Source organism: Colius striatus, chromosome 7, assembly GCF_028858725.1.
Source record: "Colius striatus isolate bColStr4 chromosome 7, bColStr4.1.hap1, whole genome shotgun sequence".
Taxonomy (NCBI): domain Eukaryota; kingdom Metazoa; phylum Chordata; class Aves; order Coliiformes; family Coliidae; genus Colius; species Colius striatus.
Genome location: NC_084765.1, coordinates 15697471 through 15720628, shown reverse-complemented (window position 1 = coordinate 15720628; position 23158 = coordinate 15697471). Strand labels below are relative to the sequence as shown.

Below are 23158 nucleotides of genomic sequence, written 5' to 3'. Positions count from 1 at the left end.
TCTTCTTAGGTTTTTTTCCCATGTCCTTTGTACAACTCTTCATACCCTGGTAACACACGAGTAAAACCAAAATTGTGAAAATATGCGGCAAAGGTGATTTAGGATATGAATCTCATGCTCTTGCCTTATTTCAACACAAACTTTTATAGTAAGGGTTATGTTCTTAGCTAGCATCATTATGGGCAGACCACAAGGGAAATCTTTGGTGCTACATGTGTTTGACCCAGCATACCATTAGTTCTGAAAATGTATGCATGACCTTTATTCTAGCTACAGTAATTTGTCTTGGTTCTAGACATCACAAATGTTGGACCATTCCCCTCGAGAGAAGCTGAACAAATTTGAGTTGTTTTACTCCAAAATCCTAAGCTGTTCAGCTAATCTGGATCCTTTTCTGTTTAGTTGGAAGACAGTTTTTGTTTCGTTCAGGATATGCTGAATAATAGAGGAATAACTTGTAATTAAGTAGAGGCTCAGCATGCTTGAAAACTTTGCTTTGAGTAGTGTGTTTATCCTGTGTCCAGTCTCCCAGTATCACATAAATGCTTTGCAGAAAGCTGTTTTTGAAGATTCAGATGTAAAGTGATCCATCTTGAGTTACAGCAATATAATTGGTTTACAGCAGTGTAGATATTAGAGTTTATACCTCAGGTGAGTTATGAAGCCAGCCCCTTAGGAGTCTTGTGTTGCCTACCAGAAATACAGCTTCCAAAAACTTCTGTGCTTCATACCATCTCTTGCTGACCCACATAACAGTTATTGTTTTTACCCGTACTAATAAGGTTTGGAACAGCAATGGTTCTTTCACTTCTCAGACCTGAATTTCAGTATTCATTTTTCATATTGCCTTGTTAGGTGTATATTTTAAAGGGCCAGACTGATGAGTTATGTTTTGAGCAACCTGCTCTAGTGGAAGGTGTCGCTGCCCACAGTAGGGAAGTTGGCACTAGGTGGTCTTTAAAGTCCCCTCCAACAATTCATTCTATGATTCTGCGATTTTTCCAGAGTTACTCTGAGTCTCAAATTGTTATTAGTGTCTGAAACAAGTTGTCACTTGAGCTTATTTTCCCCTCTCCATACAAACCCCTACCTTCCACTTTCCTACCACCCCTTGGACACCTGGGTGCAGAGCCCAGGATTCTTTCTGATGCTGCTGTTCAGGTTTTCCACCAGCTGTCATCACTTTGCAAAGGCTCCTGAAACAGGAGGGAAGCCCTGGCACAATGCTGAAGCTTATGAGTGCCTTTCTTCAGCTGAGTCAGCATTGCATCTCTGCTGAGATGCATCTGAGAGATGGGGAGACCCCATCCCACTCTGAGTTGTGGCTGCTGATCTGCCAGCCCCACAGAAAGGCTGCATCTCTCCAGCAGCTTCCCCCATTTATATACCATACTCCAATGGCATGACTATCAGAAACCTACTATTTTTTTCCCCTTTTAAAAACATTTCATATAGTAACAGACAAATTTTATTATTAACTGAGATATTAAAATGTCCAAATCCTTCAAAGGCAATGTTATGTTTTTAAACTAATTCTTTTTCAGCTAAAAATCAACAAATCAAACTAAATCAGAGTATCTGCAGAGGTTTGCTATAACTATATGAAACGATTTCTGAGTTAAACCCAAGATGTTATAGAAGAGAGTCATGAAAGCTGCTGTAAAGTAAATTACAATCCATTAAAAGACGACTGTGGATTTAAAATTACATATTTTAAATTTTAAAAAAGACCAGTGGTAAATAGCTGGGAGAATACATAGTGAGGGAAGGAGCTTAAAATTGTTAATTCAGCTTGAGCTAATTCCCCTGGACTATGTATGCATTCAGTGAATAATAACCAAAATGTTTAATGGCTGATGGGTTCACCGAAAGAGTGAATGTGACACTACTCTTATAGACTACATTTATGGATTTTTTTTTTTAATTCCAATCACTAATAGTCCTATGGGAAGTCAGCCCCTGTATTCTTCTAGGTAGGGAACAGAAATTACATCGACACACATGTATTTAAGTCAAAGCAGCTCATATTTTTAAAATTAAACACTCAAAACATGCTATTCTGTAGAAATTATTAATTGACTGTTCATAGAAATCATCTGCTGCTGACATTGAATTACTCAGTGCTTAGATGAACAAATGCATTTGGTAAAAGCTTACTTGTTCATGACCAATTTGCAAGCATGAATAACAGTTTGGTAGATGTAGGTCTTTCATGACTAGATTGTTTGCCAGTAACTACTAGAGTCAATTCCTAATTGACTGCTAAGACCAACGAAGTTTTAAAAATCTAGCTTACCAGCTATTTGTGATTCTCCTTGTTCTATTGTATGTATCTTGTGTATCTGTTATTTCTATGTTCTTGTTGCATTTAAACCAGTGAAGACCCTGGAGGAGAAACTGTGGGGGATAGCTGAATCCATTTCTCTTGTCTTGTCACAAGTTTCTAGCTTTACTTTCATGAAGGAATGGGAAGTCCAGAGGGCAAGATCTAGTGAATAACATTTGTAAATTAAAAATAAGCACATTCATACATTGACAATGTTACGGGAGCATTTACGTAAGCACTATGCTGGGCTGAAGCCCATTTAATAAAACTTCAGTTTTGCTTGTCAAGTGTCATCATACTTTTCTAATGCTTCTGGACTGCTTTTACTGGTTTGTCCTTGAGAAGGATTTTATGAAACATTTATGGGCCAGCATATATTTTGAGAGCCCCTGGTAAACATATCATAATGATAGGAAACACCAGTTGCCAAGCTCTAGCAACAAATTAAAGGAAAACCTGGGTAGCCCACACTACTTGAAATAATCAGTGATTCAGGTTTTTTTGCCTGAGTAAGGGTGATCAAGCATTTCCTATTACTGAACACACAGTGAAGCAACTCAGTCCCTTCCAACATACTGCATCTAAATTCTTGCCCCATTCAGAGAGACTCTCATCAACTGTCATGGGCAGGGAATGGCAGAACGTGTGAAAAGGCAAGAATAACCTTGAGCCACTGCAAATGCTATAGCATAAAAGATTTAATTAGACTTAAATGTGCTAATGAAATGGCTTAATTTAGTTACTCTGAATTTCATCCATCATATTCTGTGGCAAGGAATGCTGATGTTCAGTGCCTGAATAGAAAAAAATCTATTATTATTAAAATCTGATGTGTTAAAGATACAGTTCAAGTCCAAATAATGATTAGTGCCAAACACTTCGGCCCAACCAACTTCAGCCTTCTTTCTTAATGCTGTAACTCTGTCCTAAGTCAGAAACTTAAGACAACTGCAGAGAATTTAAATATGTTTGGAAACTAAGCTTGACTTCAAATCAGTGTTAGGTTTACTGAAATATGGGAATTTGCAAAAGATATTATAAATCAGTGTCTTTCGCCTACTGAGTTTTCATTCTTTTTAAACTCATTCTGAATAGACAGCACTGACCTTTAAAGTCCAATAATATCAGCGTCCATCTATGCTGGGAGGTCTGTGCCAGACATTATGGTCCTGATAATAAAATGTTCTACAAATGAACAGAAAGGCAAGTGTTATAAATAGGAAATTAGCAGTACCTTTGCTCTGTCTTGTTGCTTTAGTATTTCTGTCAACACTAAACCGAAGTGTAGAACACCATCCTGAGATGAAAGAGGGAACAAACTTCTGTTGATATTACTAAGGATTTGATATAGAATTTGATAACTTTGCAAGAACAATAAATATTTCTAACTGGTAATTGTTTTTCTTTGCTTTTTCTTTAATGAAGGAATGTGTATTTCAGAGGAGGGATTAATCTTGTAATTTTTTTTTTTTAAACTTTTTCTTTTTTTGTGAAATGTACAACAAGCAAACCATGCAACTGCTAACATCCTTTTTTGTAAAGCCACCTAGCTTTTGTAACCAAAAATATTAGCTTTGATCCCAGAAAGCATTCTTCTGGGGTGGCCCTACACATCTCCTTGCAGGAAGGAGGCAGGCGGGTGCTGGCTGAAGCTGGTGATATTCTCTGTGCCTGTGAGTGGGTGTGGGACTGGAAAATGAGCCACAGCTTGGGAAACCTGTTGAGGTTTTGGCTGACTGCTGTGAAAAATGAATAATATTACAGTGAAATGTACAAATTACAGTATTTTGGGGCATTTGCAAATGTATAAAAACTTTACAACCAAACGTCTGTAAAATTACCTGAAGTTCTTCAGCGTGCTTGTTTTCCAAATTATGTGAAATTCTAGTCCGGATTTCTGATGCACTAATGAAGAGATCAGGTTTCCTCCAAATTGCCTGTTATAGATTAAGGATCCTAACAACAAAATGAGGCAGAAAAAGCTAATGATTTCTAATCATTTTATTCTGTGAAGCTTTCTTTAGTAATGTGGATGCCCAACCCATTGTAGTTTGTTGCCACGAGTTTTTTTAATCCTCATTTCATTTGTTTGGAGGAGTTCCTGCATCTGCAACAGGTTGCTTTTTCAGTGTGCAATGAAGCAAAACTATTTTATGTCCACAAATAATGTAGGTTTGTGTGAATCTCTTGACTGTATTACTACCAGGATGGTTTTCTGTTGTTGATGAGTTGTTATGTTCCTTTTCATGCTCCTGGATCATTCCTAAGAGTTCTGAGAGTATTATGGCTTTATTGGTGGCTTTGGGACCTACTTCAATGGGAAATATCACATAGTAAGTGCCATGTTCAAAGTGTTGTCCTGTTTATATTGAGAAAGAAAATTACAACAAAAGCTACTGGCAATTTTTCTTTGGAAAAGACTGAGGTGTTGTCTAGTGTTGGAAGTAGTAGTCTTTTGCTTGATTTTGTGGACACACTTCAGTTTATTTTTTAAGGTCCTATACTGATTGTTATTGCAATCACTTAAATGACAATAGGCAAGTCTCTTTGGATTTTGGTTATCATAAGATTAATGGTTATGGTAAGGATGAGGCTCAAAGGCTGATGAACACTCAGGAAAGGAAAATAGCTTTGTTAACAGAAGGCCAAAAAACCTTCTGTGCTGACCCTATTGCTAATGCACTTATCAAAGAAGCTTTATCCTAAAGTTAGGTGAAAGCGAACATGTAAAAATGACAGATTTTATTGCAAGAGAGCTTCCCTCCCTCAGCTATACTGAAGCAGGAAAGGTCTCTGGAGTATCCTCGAACTTCCTAAAAACCCCTTTCACAGGGGTGGAGGGAGGGCAACTGCCATCAAGAGACCTTCTGTGCATGGCAGTGCTTCTGTGAGGGATATCTCCTGCTTGTGGTGGGGATGCAGTCACAGCGAAGACATGTTGCTGTGTCTGTAGGCACTCTTAGGTGATATCACTTCCCTCCATGCGCCTGGAAAAAAAAGTATTCATGAAACTCTCACTTAGAGGATGGTGAGATATTGAGTAGCTATCAGACACCTAAGCACCCTGCCTGTCCTGAGCTTGCAGACAGCCACTCCAAAACCAGAATCCAGAGACGTCACAATTGGCTGAACAAACAAATATTGCCAGTTAATGGTTAAGCTCTCAACTTACTAAAGCATTTGTTACTAGTTTGCAAAAGAGATCAAACAACCATGAATCATAACCTTGGCTACTAATTAAATCCTTTATTCCCTTCCCTCATCGCAGAAGCATTTAATCTTGGAGAATCAGGACAGCCCGTTGTGCTGATTTAGCTTTTACAGCATAAGCAGAAACAAGCTTGCTGTAAGGTTTCCTACTGCAGCTAGATATGGGAAGGAATAATATGAGAATATTACCTTCCCTCCTTTCATGGAAGTTCATGTTAGCATTTAATAAGGACTGATATAAAATAGCTGCATTGGAAAATAATTTTGGTGATATAGTTTTGTTATTGCACTGAATGGAGAATATAGTTTTTATTATCCTCTGTCTTGCTTATAGATGAGACTCATAATCTATATAGACAATGAGGGATTTGGTGTGCTTTACTAGTGAGTCTCTGTCCCAAAGAAAAATATCTTGCTCAGAAATAACAGACCGTGAAGAACACCCCAGAGGAAACGAGGCATAAATCAAAATGCTACAAGCAATTTTATTGCAATGGAAATTTATTTCTATATGTCATAAGATGTTTTTGTGTGTATTTATGTATAGCATATGTACCTGCATGGCAGTTACACTTTCACACTTCTGATAGCAGCATTTCTCTTTTTGGCTCCTATCTTTGTGAATTGAAAAATCTCCAAAACTAGTTCCTTTGGATTTGGGGGAAGTCATTCTTGTCCCTAGAAGCAGAGTGATGCAGAAAGAACTCACAGAATAGGGGTAACGTGAACTAGCATTAAGCTAACTTCATTCACCAGGACTTGGTCCAAACAGGCAGCTATTCCAGTTGGGAGGAATGAATTACCACTCATGATATGATCCATGATCTCACAGTCAGATCTGTGGTAGCAGGGACCTGTCAAGAGTCTCTCCAAGACACCTCAGTGAGATGTTTAAGAGGGAATGACCTCCCTGTACAGATCAAAATGCATATTCAGGTATTGGTGTATTATTATTGTTAGTAGTAGTAGTATCATTATTATTATTATTATTAATTATAATAGATAAATATTGTATGTTATAATAAATAGATATTGTATATTGTGTGACTATAGATAAAAACAAATAAATAGAAATGCACTTAACCATTTTATCAATCTGTAGACCTGTGGTAAAAAGCTTCATGTTATTAGTTTGAAAGCAACTGTATTTTATATTGTATCCAGAGAAAGCTATCTTTTCTGTCATGGTTAAATGTGAATGATTTCTTTAACAGACAGAAACCACCTGAAAGGAGGTATCTATAAGTAGAAAATGAGAGCTTTTTTGGTTCTATTTCTGACTTTACAGAAAGCTGTTTTCCCACTACAAAGTGAGTTTTCAGACAAGGAGCTCCCCAGCTACCCTTGCCATGCCGTTGAGAGAACAAACATCCACCATTTGCACAGGTGGAACTTCTGGTTGCTGGGGGAAATTTGTCCTGAAGAAACATGTGCATACTCCCTAAATTTTCAGGTTATGTTTAACTGAAGAGGCTTGGGTGATACTATACTATGTCGTAACAGAGAGACCCAAACCTGCACAGAACTTTAATATGACTTTTTGCATTCCATAGTGAGTATAAATGATGTCAGGTTCAGTAAAGGCAGAAAGCCCTGACTAGTGACATCTCAATATGCTGTTCAATCAATATCGCTAACAATTTTATAAAGAGAAAATATCTGGAATATCTGAGACTATTTTTACTGCTGCTTCCCCAAAGCCACTACTAGAAGTTTGTTTGGTATTAAGAGTTAGAAATATTAGATGTTCATGCATTTTAAAAGGAAAGATTGTGCAATGATGTCATTCAAGTGCATCGTTGTAATGAGGAAGTAGAATAAATCATCAGCACAGCTTAAATGTCTGATTCGATAGTTTATTATTAAGAATATATCCTGTTTGCAAGCTTTGAAAAATTTAAAATATCTGTTGCTCTTAATTATTTAAAAAATAATGTCAGATACTATGAGCATCTGTTATTTTAAAATACAGAGATCAAATGATTATTTTTAATTCTATTTTCAGTTCCTATACATATGCATGAAGAGGGGGATGTATTTGTTTAAAACGCTTTCAGATTATTTTGTCTTTATATATATGCAACCTGATCTAGGTTGACCTGCTTCTGCAGGGCGGTTGGACTAGATGATCTCTGAAGATCCCTTCCAACCCTATGATTCTATGATTCTATATACATTTAGAGTTCAATTTTGGGGTACATATTTTGGGGTACATATTTTGAAAAACAAATTTGTATAAGGGGGGAAATATATTGCACAGAACCTGTCAGGGAAGGAGTGGAAGAGCAAACCAGCAAAAACCCTGAAAAGCTGGATTTCTAGTGTGACTGTGTATAAAAGCTGTACATGGCTAAGTATGCAGAAACTTGATAGCTTGTGGTTTTTTTGTGGAAGTGAAACTGGGAAAGATGAGTGTAGGTTTGCTTAGACATAGGAAGAGGTGATGTAGACACCTTTTTTTACTGTGAAATGTGTGCAAACCTAGCACAGGTCAGATAAAATCCTGGACTTTTATAGCCTTCGTGACAGGTGGGGAAGGTCAACATAATAGTGTGTTGTGCTCCCAGGCTGACTCACAACTGCTTACCTTACACATTCGCGTGTTAGTGAAGCATTTACTGCTGACTGTGATATTTATTTTCTGGATGGAGATGCTCTTTCACCTCACTCACCTTCCTCTTTTTTCCCACAGGCTGCGAGAACACCATCGTGCTGCAATTAAGGTGATTCGAAGGATGCAGTATTTTGTGGCAAAGAAAAAGTTTCAGGTGAGTTGTGAATAGAAAGCTCCCTTTCTAAATAAACCCTTTATTCTCCTGATTCATCGTTTCTTTTAGAAACTTAAGAGAGACTAACACAATTCATTTCAGTAATGGTGAGCTACACCCACTATTCCCTTCCTCCTTCAATAGGCTGGTTGTTTCACAGCAGGTTAGTCGACTGTGGCTGGAGTGGAAATAGGCTAAACCCCTGAAATGTAGGCTGAATTAAAATGTTATTTTCTGCTAATGGACTTGACCCTTTAACCCTCTGTTATCGCTGTCTCTTTCTGGCAGTGCAAACATTCTCATACATCTCCATTAATTCTGAGCTGTATGCTACTGTCACAAGGAGTCAGTAGGATTAGAGATTAAAATACCATCTCAGCCTTGTTTCTTCTCTTAATGGTAATGAAGCCCTGATAACAGAACAAGATGGAAATCTGTTAGCGTATTGGAAGGTCTTTCCTTCTTTTTCTCTTCTCCCCTCTGCACAAGTAGGAGACCTCCTTTCCAGTTTGTGAGATATCAGTTCTCTCAACTCCTCTGCCCCTCACTGACATACATTTCCAGTGTGCCACTTCGGTTGCTGTGATATTGTCATACCATAAGCATTTCACAGTAGCTAATTAATTTCTGCCTGGTCTGAATTAAAAATTGACTGCAAACTTTCTAAGAATGTGGTTTCTAACTCAATTTCATTAATCCAGTAAAAAAACATGTCAACAGCCTTCAGCTTCACTTAAACCAGGTGAATGTGTGTATATGTATATATATATAAGAAATATATTTCTTCAATTAATAAGGGACAAACTCCAGAGAACAGGCTTAGCAATGGAAAATGTAAAGGAAGAGAGGAGTTTAACTGCTCATATCCATTTTCATATATGACCTCACCACTACTCTTTACAATAGACTAAAAAGTTTTCCTGCCCTTAATCTAGACCTTTAAAAGAGAGAGTGTCCTTTTTTCTTCAAATTTGCAAAGTTTAGGATCAAAAAGATGACAATGATGACTAACAGTAAAAGAGATCATTGTTTCTGTAAGTGATGCTTGCTGCTGCTTCATAACTGTGATTCTCACTTCCTCATTGAAATTTAGAAGCACTACCTCAATACTTTAGCAATTTCCTACTTTGAATCTTTTTATTTTTACTAAAATTCATGAGCTCATTTATGGCTAAAGGGTACTTGAGCTTTTCTGAATTTGTTTCAGTGATGTGTAATGTATTTAGGCTGTCACCATTTAGGCTAAAATCTCCCATGTCTGGGCCTTTCATGGAGAGAGCACTTTTAGAAAGTTTCTGATGGCACATTTCACCTGTTATTTTTCTTAGACTAAAATAAAGCACAATGTCTGAACTACTTGAAAATAATTTTTATAGTCACGTTGTTGAGAAGCTCCTTAACACCTGCTGGCCAGCATGTTACTTGATAAGGGACATGGCCTGTTACAGTGATATGTCCATTGCTGTTCTGTTAAAAACTGCCTAAATGTGGCAGATCCATTCAACTTTAATTTATTCTCCTTCAGAAACATGATTGTGATCCTTTGCTCCATGGTAATTACTGAATCATTGCTCTCATAAATTTAGATCATAAAATAATTGCCATGGTATTAACAAAACTGCTTAGAAACAAGAAATCTACACATTGTATATCTACCTCCCAAGAGGTATTTGTCAAAAACAGAGTCTGAAAATGCCCAAACACTGTGTGCAACATTATCCACCTGGCAAATAAATGAAACTCCCCTGCGGCAGATGATTCGATAGACGCTGAAAAAGCACTTGACTGAATAGAATGGGACTATTCAGTTAGTACTTAGAACTTGTTTGTACTCGGTATCCCTGTTGCTAATCTGGTTTCTCTGTTGTACTCTCACTTTTGCATCTGCAAAAGACCTGGTCCTGGCCATCTAAAAATCCCTTAACAAGGTTGTCTTTCATCCTCCTTTAGTAGTCTTTCTTCTCTCTGAGCTATCAATATTAGCTGTTACTGAAGAACTAAAGACGGTGCTAATTATCTCAAGTCACTTCAGCTGTTTCTGTCAGAATCGGTATCTCCCAACAGGAATGTATGGGGGACATCTGATACTTCTCCATAATTTCTCAATACAAGGTTATGACTTGAGTTTAATAATTTAGAGCACCAAAGCTACAGTTTTCTAAAGCACCTAAGTAATTTAATGCATAAAGTCGCCTTGACGTTCAACCCACAAGGTGCTTTTGAAAATCTCACCTGTAATTAAGAGAGAACCACCGTCATTATTCTTTCCTCAAAAGCAGGTTGTAAATCTACTTTGTTTTATTCTGTGCACATAAAATAGTCATAAGAAATTAAAATATATAAGCATGTGCCAAGTAATGACTGTACAGTTCCTAACAACTCGTCCAATGCCATATCTGAAATTAAAGTAAAGCAGAAGATGCAGTTTAAGACACACTTTTCAGCATTAAAGAAGTCTGCCTAGGTGTTTTCTGGTAGATATTTGCCTTCTAATCTTTTTATGTTTATGTGAAATGTATCTTCCTAAAAGAAAATTCTGCTTGGTTTGGTTTTTTTTTTTCCCTATAACTACTGAAAGAAATGCACATCTCAGCTTAAGCTTAAAATTAGCTGGAACATAAGTAATTTCAAAGCCAGCACTTAAAATGAGTATCTTTTAGAGATGCTGAAGCCTCTGGGAAGATGAAGCATAGGAAGAAGGAAGGGAAGAGGAAAATTTTGCAAAATAAGTCCCAGCATGAACTCAGCATGGTTCTTAAAGTATACCAGCTGTTGCAGGTTACACCTGTATGCCTAAATTTGCCTAGATAATTTTTTTTAAGAGCTCAGTTAATAACAGGGTGATGGCACCACAAGGTCAAAAGCCAGCTAGAAAACAGAGCTTTCCTGTTTAAAAAAAAAAAAATAAATAGATAGATACATAAATAAATAAATAAATAAATAAATAAATAAAAAAGAAGCTAAACAGGGATATAAGAAATTTCAAAGGACATGCAAGGCACTTCTTTGTGAAGCATCACACTTGGGTATCATTTCCTCTTTAAAACAAGGGGAGAAATCTATGATCAGTTTTGAAGTTCAGGTTTGAATATGGTTCATATGTCCATGTAAGACCCCAGCACAATATTGTAAAGAATTAATACTTTTTTTCATAGATATGTTTATACTCTTCTAAAATCTGTAGGACTGTTTCAAATTGTGTAGGAAAAATAATATTCTACTAGTAGTCATGTAACCCTGTGCATCAGTTAAGGTGAATGGCTCACAGTTAAGGAAGGGTACTGTAGAGTCTAGGAAAAGCAGTACTTAGAAATTAATGTTTCACAAGGCTTTTTTCACTCCACTGACCAGAAATGAATTTCTTATACTAGTTATAAATCAGAGGTCTTCGGCACGGTCAAACCTTACAACAGGATTTCAGTAAGAAAATTACCATACTCAGTTATTCCATTAGCTGGATTAATGAGTAAATAAACTTTGTCTTCCAATTAGGAAAGTTTCTAAATGTCTTAACACACATGGATACAACTGTGATATTCATCACAGACCCAAGACCAGAGATTTGATTGATTACCATGGTAATTTTTAAATCTTTTGTTTTTTTCTCTTTCCATGTAAATTCTTCCTGGTGAGTAAAACAGTTTCCTTCTAAAATATGTTTTTAACTTGGGTTATGTTTTTCACCATGGTAAATATTCTATACATAGCAGTAACTAAAAATACAGGTTGCAGTTCCACTGATGACGTGGGTAACTGGTGCCTGGTTTGTGACAATTTCACTGGAAAATCTTGCAGTTATAGTCTCATAGTTCATCTTCCTCTGCAATTCATTTGTCATGGTATGAATCATGCCTGTAATCTTTTCTAATCTCCATACTGGGCTGTACCAAACAATGTAGTTCAGAGTGCACTGTGCTTCAAAGGATGTTCTGTCCGTTCTATTTGACTCTTATTTGGTTATATTTCCCAGAAAATCCCTTTTTCTGGGTTCCCCTCTCCTGGATCTATCTCCCTACACATGCAGTCACTAGGGAAAAGAAACAGCCAGTGGTGCATATTTAATATTTAGTGTTGTCTTTTGTGCCTTTTGCAAACTTTCATAAATTTTAACTCATTTAAGAAGATATTTGCCATAAATATTGGTTAATTAGCAGAGGGACAAAAGTAAGGAAGTAGTTAAGGAAAGCTGTGAGGCTGGCTTCTACTTTTGTTTCCTTAATTATTATAATTATTATTTATAATTATTTATGAATATTTGTATATTTATATTTATATATTTATAATCATTCTAATTATTACTGACTGCAGGTTCTTTTGTATTTACAAAACTAACATGTCAACTTCAGAAATATTTTCTCTTGGAAAGATCAGCTTTCAATATGAAGCAACTGCAGAATAATAAGTACTGACTATTAAATACCCTATCCTATGCAGAGATTAAACTTCAGTCATAAATTCTATTTACTCCAGGTTTTCAGTTCTTGTTTTAAAGAGCAAGAAGCACCCTAGTAAATGACAAACAGGCAGGAACATACATACTCCTTCTACTCTCAAACACCCACATCAGAGTACAAGAATGACAGGAGAAAGCCATCTTCTTCTGAACAGCTTTTATTAACCTGGAGTTTTCAAGCTGATCTTGCAGATTTCTCACTTATTTATAGCACAAAAAAAAAAAAAAGAGAGAGATTTTATATCATTGTGTTTGCAGTACTAGTCCAAGGAAAGATTTATGGCCTTATGCCACCATTGAATCCTATTTCTTTCTTTGTGGATGTTAGTTATGATTTATACATGTATAAGAAGTTGGAGTTCTTGGGAATTCTTCTGTGTGCTCTTTGGGTAGATTGAAAAAAAATTGCCATTCCTATTTATTCCTGCTTAGTCTTCCAGTAGAGAGTATCTTGCATTCATTTAAGGTTTGCAGTTGGTTTTGAGGAATCTGGCCCACTGAAATATAATGTGTTTGATGAAGTGAAATTATTAAAGTAATAGTACCTGAAATGTTGGAGCTACCTCCCAGGCAAATGCAGGGGACTGCATGAAGGTGCTACAGCCTGTTTTTTATATTGTACCCTGCTTTCCTTTAGTTTAAACAAGAAAGTATTTGTGGCAGTGCAGAGACATTTCCTGCTTTTCAGTACAGGTGACAAAATATTTCTGAGACCTTAAAGAGGATACAAATGCTAGTATGCTAGAAACTGCTACTGTAAACTATTTCTTGTTCTCAAAAGTTGAAAGGAAAAGTTGTAACCCAGTGCCATTGCGGTTTTTACCAAACATTGAAAATGATCTACAAAGCATCTAAACATAATGAATGAGTCAGAAATATAGAATCACAGAATGGTTTGGATCAGAGGGGATCTTTAAAGGTCATCTAGTCTAACTGCTTGCCATGAGTAAGGACATCTTCAACTAGAGTAGGTTGCTCAGAGCCTCATTCAACTTGACCTTGAGTGTTTCCAGAGATGAGGCATCTAGCACATCTCTGCAAAACTTATTCTAGTGCTTTACCACCTTCACCTTTAAACATTTCTTCCTTATATCTAGTCTGAATCTGCTCTCTTTCAGTTTAAAACCCTTACCCCTTGTCCTGTCACTTACAGGCCCTATTAAAAAGTCTGTCCTCATCTTTGTTATAAGCACCCTTTGAGTACTGACAGGCCGCAATAAGGTCTCCCTAGAGACTTCTTTTCTCCAGGCCAAATGGCCGCAACGCTCTCAGCCTGTCCTCACAGGAAAGGTGTTCCATCCCTCTGATCATTGTTGTGGCCCTTCTCTGGACCTGCTACAATAGGTCCGTGTCACTCATGTACCGAGGGTCTGTGGTGGTTTAGCCAGGTGTCCACTGTGTGATAGTATCACTCCGCCTCCTAAACTGCACAGGAGAGAAGTATAACAAGTGGTTTGTGAGTCGAGATAAGGACAGGGAGATCACTCAGCAATTAGCGCCATAGGCAAAACAGACTTAACTTGGGAAGAAAATGTACTGGACTCCTCAGCTCAAGACGGACAGATAACTTCTGGAGATTGTCCAGTGAAGGCCCACCAAGATGATTAGGGGACTGGAACATCTTTTATATGAGGAAAGGCTGCGGGAACTGGAGCTGTTTAGTCTGAAGAAGACTTGAGGGCAGATCTCAATATTTATGAGTATATAAATGGTGGGTGTCAGGAGATTGGGACATCCCTTTTTTCTATTGTAGCTAGCAACAGGACAAGGGGTAATGGGATGAAGCTGGAACACAAAAAGTTCCATTTAAATATAAGAAATAACTATTTTACTGTGAGGACGACAGAGCCCTGGCACAGGGCTTAGGGAGGGTGTGGAGTCTCCTTCCTTGGAGGTCTTGGAGACCCTCCTGGCCGTGTTCCTGTGTGACCTGATCTAGGTGGACCTGCTTCTACAGGGGACTTGGACTAGATGATTTCTAACGGTCCCTTCTAACCCTTACCATTCTGTGATTCTATGACGCTATCTAGTTTTCTAATAATTTAAAGATACATACTGTAAATTGAAGAGTTCAAATATCTGTGCCATTCTATGATTCTATGATTAAAATATCCCAAATATTTACACAATGTTAAAAGGAGTTAAAAGAACTTCCTGTTTACTCTTGAAAAAAAAAAATCTGTGTTACTATGTACCATTCCTACATCCTTGTGGCTTAAAGGCATGGTCTTTGGTTTTTATTTTACAGCAAGCTAGAAAGCCCTATGACGTCCGAGATGTCATTGAGCAGTATTCACAGGGCCATCTCAACTTGATGGTGCGAATCAAGGAGTTACAGAGGAGGTATGTCAATAAATTTCAATATCTGTACCTATAAACAGTAGCAGATATTGTAAATAAGTCTGATTGGGCCTAGGGAACAAAAATTGACAGGGTTACAGGTGCTATGTTAGTAGGACCGTGCAAAGTTGCGGAATATAAATTGACATCTCTTCACACAGAATGGAAAAGGCAAAGAGCTTTAAAATCTGAGATCAGGACTTATAATTTTGATTATATTACACATATTTCCTCAGTCACTGCTAGCTTTGACTGTACACTGTAATCTTTGTACGTTGAGGACTACATTATAGCTACAGAGTGAAACACTGTTACCTATTCTTGTAGAATTGCACTTAAGAGCAAACTAAGAGATGACAAATAGATGCAACAAGTAAGCTGAAGAAGAATAAGGAAAAAAGGATACAATTGTTCAAGTGGAAAAGTGATATGGATCTTCAAGCTATTCTTAGCCCAACTTAACTGCTTCACACTGCAAACCAGAACTATTTGAACTCCACCTTGCTTGTTTGGGAAGAGTTCACCCCCTTCCAGCTAGAGAAAGTGAAGATGTTGGTTCAGCAAAAAATGATCCTTTTTGTTTTATAGGTTGGACCAATCCATAGGGAAACCATCTCTTTTCATCTCAGTCTCCGGTAAGTTGTTATGAAGGATGTGTCTAAAGTTAATCTGGTGAAGATATAATTAATGGAAAAATACTTGTTTAAAATACCTCTTATTTTGTCACCAGATTTTTAAACATTGTCAACCAATATGGTCTGAAGTTTAGGCATCCGCAATAATACTTAGTCATCAATATCTTTAAAATAGCATTGTTTTTATTTAGATATTTGAAGCACATACTCTCACTGATGTTTTCAAAATGTTAGCTCTAATCTCTCTGAGACTCACCATATTTCCAATAACATGGCATGCTATGATTACAGAGTTCCCATAAAATCAGTAATATTCACAAAGAGCTTGGACAGCTTTGAAAAGAGACTGGAGGAGCACAAAGTACTAAGATTGTTTGTGACAAGGCTGGCCAATGAAAACTCTCTGTGGATGTAATTTTCAAACTCATGTTTCTATATAGTTTATAGAGGGGGAAAAAGGATAAAATGTTACCAAATGCATTGGTTCAAGTTGGCTCTAGAGTCTTTTGCATAGTGGCAGATTGTGTTTAAATGACAATTAAAGCAATAACTATGTTGGGAATAGTATTGTTCTCCCAGGTTAAAGCACAAAACTGAGATTGGAAGTGCCTTATTCTTAAGGGCTATTAAAAACCATGGAGTGGGCTAATGCTATGAAAGGAAACAAAAAGCTGCATTTAAGGAATAGAACTACAAGCACAGCAAAGGTGTTCAGTTACACCACGTTGGTGGGCTAGTTAAACACACCCTGTTGTGACTTGCTGCTATTTTGTTATACTACCTTATATTAATTTGAAAATGTTACTTGTTCCACAGAAAAAAGCAAAGATCGAGGGAATAACACGATTGGTGCCAGACTGAACAGAGTAGAAGACAAGGTAAGGCTCAGTTAGACTGGCAGTGTATGAGGACATGATCTGTGATGGAACTGTACTTGTTTCATAGAATGTTGGGAAAAATTCAACTTTAAATAGAGTTGAATGCCTGACTTTTCCGGGTGATAGAGGGTAAATTTTGTGGCAGATCGCACTTTTAATTCTTTCTTGTAATTTTAACAGAATAAGGTAAAAATAGACTTTAATTGATTTTGGTCTCTTTTGAGACTCACTTGGGTTTTTGAGTTTTAATTATATATATCACACATGTCTCCGCTCTACTTCCTTCCTCTACATTAGATAAAAGACTCTGTTCCATTAATACCTCATTATATTATGGTCCTCAAGATTTCCCTTTGGTTGTTGCTCTGTTGTTTATATAATTCCACCTATAATTCCTTGAAGAGAGCAATAACGTACCTTCTTCTGTCCTGAGTTTCATTTCATAGGACAAATGAAGTTTCTTCTTTCAAGTGTCTTGAAGCCAGAAAAAATCCAACTCGTTCTGTAATCTCAAATTAACAGTCAAGAGCTTTGTAACTCCTTATTTCAATGCTGACTGTGCTTGAAAAGTTAGATGACAGATAGAGGCTATGTCATTGTTAAAAATATAGGTTTACCTATGTTAGTATTAAAGAAAGGAAGGTAAAGAGAAGTCAGTAAAGATTTGAACCCTTTACTGATTTCTTATAGTGATTTGGTATGGGGATGAAAGAATTTTTTTACCTTATAATTGTTTCACTCATGTATTTAAAATATTTGGAAAAAAAAGCTTTCATATTGTTTCTTCTACAACTGGAAGTCTGTGATAACTTCATTAAGGATTTGTTCTGAAGAAACATCCACCAAATATTCTGCAAACCAGAAGTGTGAGCAACACATCCCAAAGGATGCAAACTGAGCATCCTTATCTGTATCGATTCACTTGTGACATATCCATTCCCCACTCATTTCTCCTTAAATACTTAAGATAAATGTGAATGACAGTACTCAGAATTGTACTCCAATCTGTCAGAAAGAAATGGCATTTTAAAGGGAACAGTTGCCTTTTGTTATATAGGGTGATATATAGAAAGGATGAAGTAGAAGGTAGGAAGGTGTGGTGCTTTTTGCACAACGAAGAATCACTGCACAGTGCTCAGTCAGGTCTGTTTCTGGCAAGTGTTCTAACACATGGAAGCCCTTTCCAAAAAGTTTATGTTAACATTTATTTATTTTCTCTCTGTAATGTCAACTAAAAGTGTGGAACACTAAAAAATGTCTTGTGACAAAGAGCAATGACTTTTCAGTTTAGACAAGTAATTCTCAAATGACAGCTAAAACAACTTCTTGGTGCTATTTGTAAAATCTCCAACGAGCCTGAGAAAGCTTTGGTGTTGTACTGGCCCAGAGATAAGCTGTTTTGGGGTTATTAATTACACTTTTTACATCCTTACAAGCAAGTACACCATGAATTTATAGTGACTGTTGGTTTATGTCTTGTAATGGGACCGTAAAACACTCCCTGTTTAATTTTAGTATAGCCAGGTTAAATTTTAGCCTTGTTTTAAGGAACAGACCCTTCTTTCTTTGCAGTTGCATGACGTCAGCTGTGGTTTCAGAGTTGTATGTTATCTGCCCTATACAGCTAGTCCTATCTGCAGGAATTTTATCTGAAAGTAGCTGAAAGACTAAAAATAGAGCATTTCGGTTGGACTCGACAAACACTGGTATACATGATAGCACACTGGCAAGGCTGAAATCACATTTTTGCTGCAGCTGCAGATGGTGGCTAAAGATAGTTTTACTCTTAGTGATCGGCCTTCTCCTTCCCATAAAGTACGTGTTATACTTTCAACATACAATTAAACCTTTCCTGAGTTGAGCAGTGTATAAAGGATATCTGTATCAGCTGGTTTTAAAGGTAACTGTGTATTTTAAATGGTTACATCCCGTTTGGTTTGTGTATAAGTTTTGAATCTTGGACTCCTGAAAGAGAGTATTTTGGTGCTGCAGGGTGATGTTAGCATCTAATCACTTGTGCATTTGAAAAAATCTGCTGGATGAAAGCCAATTTAAAAAGAGACAGCCTTCTGAAATTATTTGGACACTCCCGCTACAGCAAGAAATTGCACAATACTTCCCATGCCACATTAATAAGTTGAGATCTTCAAATAGACCTTTCTCAATGGTTGCTACTAAGCTCCTTGCAGTAGACAACTACTGTACAGTTTTCAAACAGTCTATGTTAAAGTAGAAAGAGAAGAAACCCTGAACTTTCATTTTTGAAACTTTTGAGTGCTTTTGCCTGTGGACGTCTGCTGTGAGCACAGGATCTTCTACTTGCACATCACAAAGGCAGAATCCATTCATGTATATTCCTACAGGCTTTTGTGCAGGTGGACTTTTGACTTGAGAAGCATTTACAAATCAGAATAATTCTGTCTTTTAGAGTATTTAATCGTGTTTCTGAGATACTGTCACTCTTGGAAAGCTTTTTCACTTGTGGCACAAGCAGACTTGCTCTAGAGGCATAAGTATGGCTGACTGTACAGAGGAGGTTTTAGAAAATAAAATGCTTGCAGTCAAGCAGCTTTGTATTAGCAGGAATTATGATATTTGACAGTACAAACCTGAAGTTCCAAGTATTGAGATAATAAAAAACACCATGTTTTCTTCTTTTAAAATTAGGAATGTGTTCATTGAGTCCTGTAGAGTTCTGTTCGTCTTGTGCACTGAGTGAAACTTTGGCCTTGTAATAGATACAGTTTGTGATAACGCTACTGAAGATTGTTTCCCAATACACAAAGCTCAGGATGGATCATGCTTGCAGGAGCCTTCCTGCCAATTCCTTCCCCTAGAATTTTGTGATTTTGGCAAGCAACTGAAGTGGTGGTTTTCTAAATGTAACTTGAAACTGCACAACCTGACGTTCCTTTGTGAAAAGCAATCACAATTCAACATCTTATTGCAGTGGATTTTGACTGCCATTGTTCTCTGTTGATTATAAAGCCGAGGGTAGCAAATGTTGTATTCTAAAGGTGTATTGTGATGGCTAAGTGCAGGACTTGTAGGACTTGCCATGCCCACACTTCAGATTGTCAGGACAACAGTCCGCTTTGGTTCTGAAGGCATGGAGCTGCCCAGACGGGTCTCACGAGCCCTACTAAGTATGTGGGATTATAGCAGCAAATCAATTTATTTGCAGTGACCATCCTTCTCTCTGTTTATCCTGAAACATTTGTGAATGATTATTCAACTTGCTCTCAATAGAATTGACCACTGCTGGCTTGCTACTAAAATCAAGAACAGTTTTTCCAGATAGGCACAGCTGTGAATCTTCCTATAGAGAGCTCTGCCTGCCAGGGGTTAATGCTGGATGTGCAATCCAGCAATGAGCCCATGGTGCACTGAAAAACTTCAGTGTGCTACATCTCCTATTTTCACTGCTTTAATTTTAACTTGGCTATGAATAACTGTTATGGTAATTTATTAGGATAAATTAATATGCTGTTTTTCAATGTTTTGCTGATGATTAATTTAGATGTACCATGTGCAGCTTGCACTTTTCAGGTAAACAGCTGGGCTTGTTGCTTGTCTGCCCTAAGATAATTTAGTCTTAAATAGGAACACTGACTGAAATCTTCTAGAATATACAATGAGGGTTAAATTATGAGCAGTAGACATTATGCCCTATTGTCTGTTAAGTTGTTTTAAATATAGGACTTAACCTTCTCCAATGATTTGGACACTTTAAAATTTGCCTTTTAAGAACAGTTATAGCAATCCAAAGCCATTTTCTGGGTATCCCTTTTATATACCTAGAACTATTCCTGTATCTGTCACTAAGTACAGTATTTATTGCCAAGAACACAGAATCACAGAATGGTAGGGGTTGGAAGAGACCTCCAGAGATCCTCTAGTCCAACATCCTTACTAAAGCAAATTAACCTATCACAACTAAAATCTTAGTAGACTTTTTGAGTTATATGAAACACTAGGAGTAATGCTATCTACTGCTAAATTTTAAGTTGAAGAGATTTAAATGGAGATTTCTGTTTATATAGATATATGATAGTGAGACATGATACCTTTTAATGTGAATTCAACAATCCTGCAAGACAGCTGAAAATGCAAACCCTTGTATTCTTACTAGTACTAACCCAGAGTTATTCTTACTAGTACTAACATACAGAACTTCAAACATGCAGTGCAGCGCTGAACAGAGAATCACTCAATTTTGTCAGATTTATTTTGAAATCAAGATGACACTGGTTTTTAAATCAATTAAAACCAAATTTATCATGTGAAGGCATCTACCCTAAAATAGATGCTACTGTGCTGCTTGAGTTGCCTACTGGAAATCTGAACTGATCTTGGAAACCAAAACAAAGCAGAAGTTCTGTTCTTTGCACAGTTCTTTTGAGTTCTGGTTCTGATGATTTGTTTATCTGTCTTCCATTGACAATGTCTTTGTTTGTTAAATGCATGGACTGCACATTCAGTAGAACTGTAAGGATATGATCTATATTTGATACATTTTTCACTGTGACTGCTGATTATGGAACTTTTAGAGAAAAATATGTGCAAAGGCTTTATTGAGGAAGATTTCAAGAAGTGATGGAGACCTATATGTTACCAAGTTTATACATGTTATGACATTTTCTTCCGGTTCTTCTTTCTGTTTTTATTTCACTAGAGCATTGATTCTACCCATATGTGTATTAGAAACTAGTTTATCTGGAACCTAGTTAAACATAGCCCAGATGAACAGAATGACCATTGATAAGTCTAGGTCCAATTTCTGATTTTTCTCTTACTTTTTCCTACTCTTACTTTCTAATCAAATAATAGTTCCCCATACCTAACTTGAGTTGTAGATTGAAGAGGAATTTCACTGTAATGTTAATAAACTTGCTGGTTTATTGTTTCACAAGTTAAATTGTAACCATGCCATTTCTAGTAATAAATGAACTCCCAACCTATGCAATGTAGAAAGGTTTAGGACATCCTTCAGAGCCCATTAAAGGTCATAAGAGTCTTTCCTTTGACCTGTCAGGCTGTGCAGCAAGCCTCCTAAAACATAAGGTAGCCTCCATAAGCTAACATTTCAGCCTTCTTACATCAGTGTAGGCAGAGGCATTAAGCTTTATCAAAGCCTTTGAGAGGGTTTTTTATTTGATGGTTTTGATACAATTTTGCTCAGTCACACAGATGTGTTACTTATATGACAACATTTCTGTCATAAATGGAAGTATAGATCTGTATACAACATGTCTCAGTATTAGATGTTCCATATTTATAATCCTAAGAGCATACATTAGGTAGTGTAACATTTTCCTTAGAAAAGTATTATCTCACCTACCTCTCTCTGGATTCACAAATACCAGGCTTCATACTGACAACTTGTTCACCTAAAACAATTCTTCATGTGGAACCAGTCTTCCAGATTTATATGAAATATATGCATTCTCTGACACAGGATCAGATCTTGATGAGTTTTTTTTTGTCTATTCTTAATGGCATTCTGTAGCCTGTGGGAACAGTTCCTGTGCTTACTGGGGTATTGTAGCAATTACTGCAAACTTTAAAAGAGGCCTTGAGTGGTGATGTCCTTCTTGCTAATTAGTATAAAATGGACATGAACATTATGGTTTCGTTTTCAATTGGCTAATGATGCTGAAATATGGATGATAAAAGACTGACAACCAAATATCTGACTTTTTAGTCAGTGTTGGAAAGCATGGTTAAAGACATGAGTCATCAATTGGAAGAGACAGCTTCAGAAAGTGTCTGGCACAGAAATATTCAGCACTTTACTGGCTGAACGTGGACTAGGCAGCTCAGGTATTCAAAATCAGCAGCTTCTCCAATAGCAGTCCGAGGATTTAACTTCTTGATACCTAGAGACAGAACTAAAAGCTGTAGGTTTGGATGGAAATTTTAGAAGATATGTGAAGTCAATAAAAATCAAAAGAATCACCGCCAAGCAGTTACTCATCTTGTATATAGTTCTTGCAATAATGCAGAAGTAATAACCTGAGGGATATGGAGGAATATTAAGAGGCATATGGGAAGATTAAGTATCCCTATTACTTTAATCCCTAGTCTTTTTCCAGATGCTGAAGTACAAACATATGGAAGCAATTTCGGTGCTGAACTTTGTGTGGAGGATGCCCATTTTCTATAAATTGGACTACAACTAAGCACATCCTTCATCGATCTAGGTCATTAGGCAGCCTTACAATTTTAATAGCTTTTCTCTCACCAATCTAATAGTATTTCAGCAGGTGAACAACGTCAAACTACATATTTCCATTTCCAATGCTTCCCATCTCCCCAGCTACAGTAAAATAAAAATATGAGACATATATGGTAAAAATAAAGCCAAAATATAATTATATGTAGGATTCACCACTGCCAGAAGCTTTGATGACCAGAATAGAAACAGAGATTAAGCAAAGTCAAGGAGAAGGGCCCGTTTGATGATTATTAAACAGGATGCCTCTATGTAAACTCCATTTTAGTAAGTACTTTAAACAGTAGTCAGCAATGACTTGATAAAAAAAAAA

The 23158-nt window shown here is 36.9% G+C and overlaps 1 protein-coding gene across 1 annotated transcript in view; it reads left to right on the top strand.

The window, feature by feature from the left end:
• The window catches only part of KCNQ1 (potassium voltage-gated channel subfamily Q member 1), a 361282-nt gene that overhangs the window by 229845 nt on the left and 108279 nt on the right, over window positions 1-23158 (top strand). The window contains exons 14-17 of the mRNA XM_061999062.1: window positions 8229-8304; window positions 15006-15100; window positions 15686-15732; window positions 16549-16610. Of these exons, the coding sequence (XP_061855046.1) occupies window positions 8229-8304; window positions 15006-15100; window positions 15686-15732; window positions 16549-16610 (280 nt within the window). The remainder of the gene's footprint in view (window positions 1-8228; window positions 8305-15005; window positions 15101-15685; window positions 15733-16548; window positions 16611-23158) is intronic.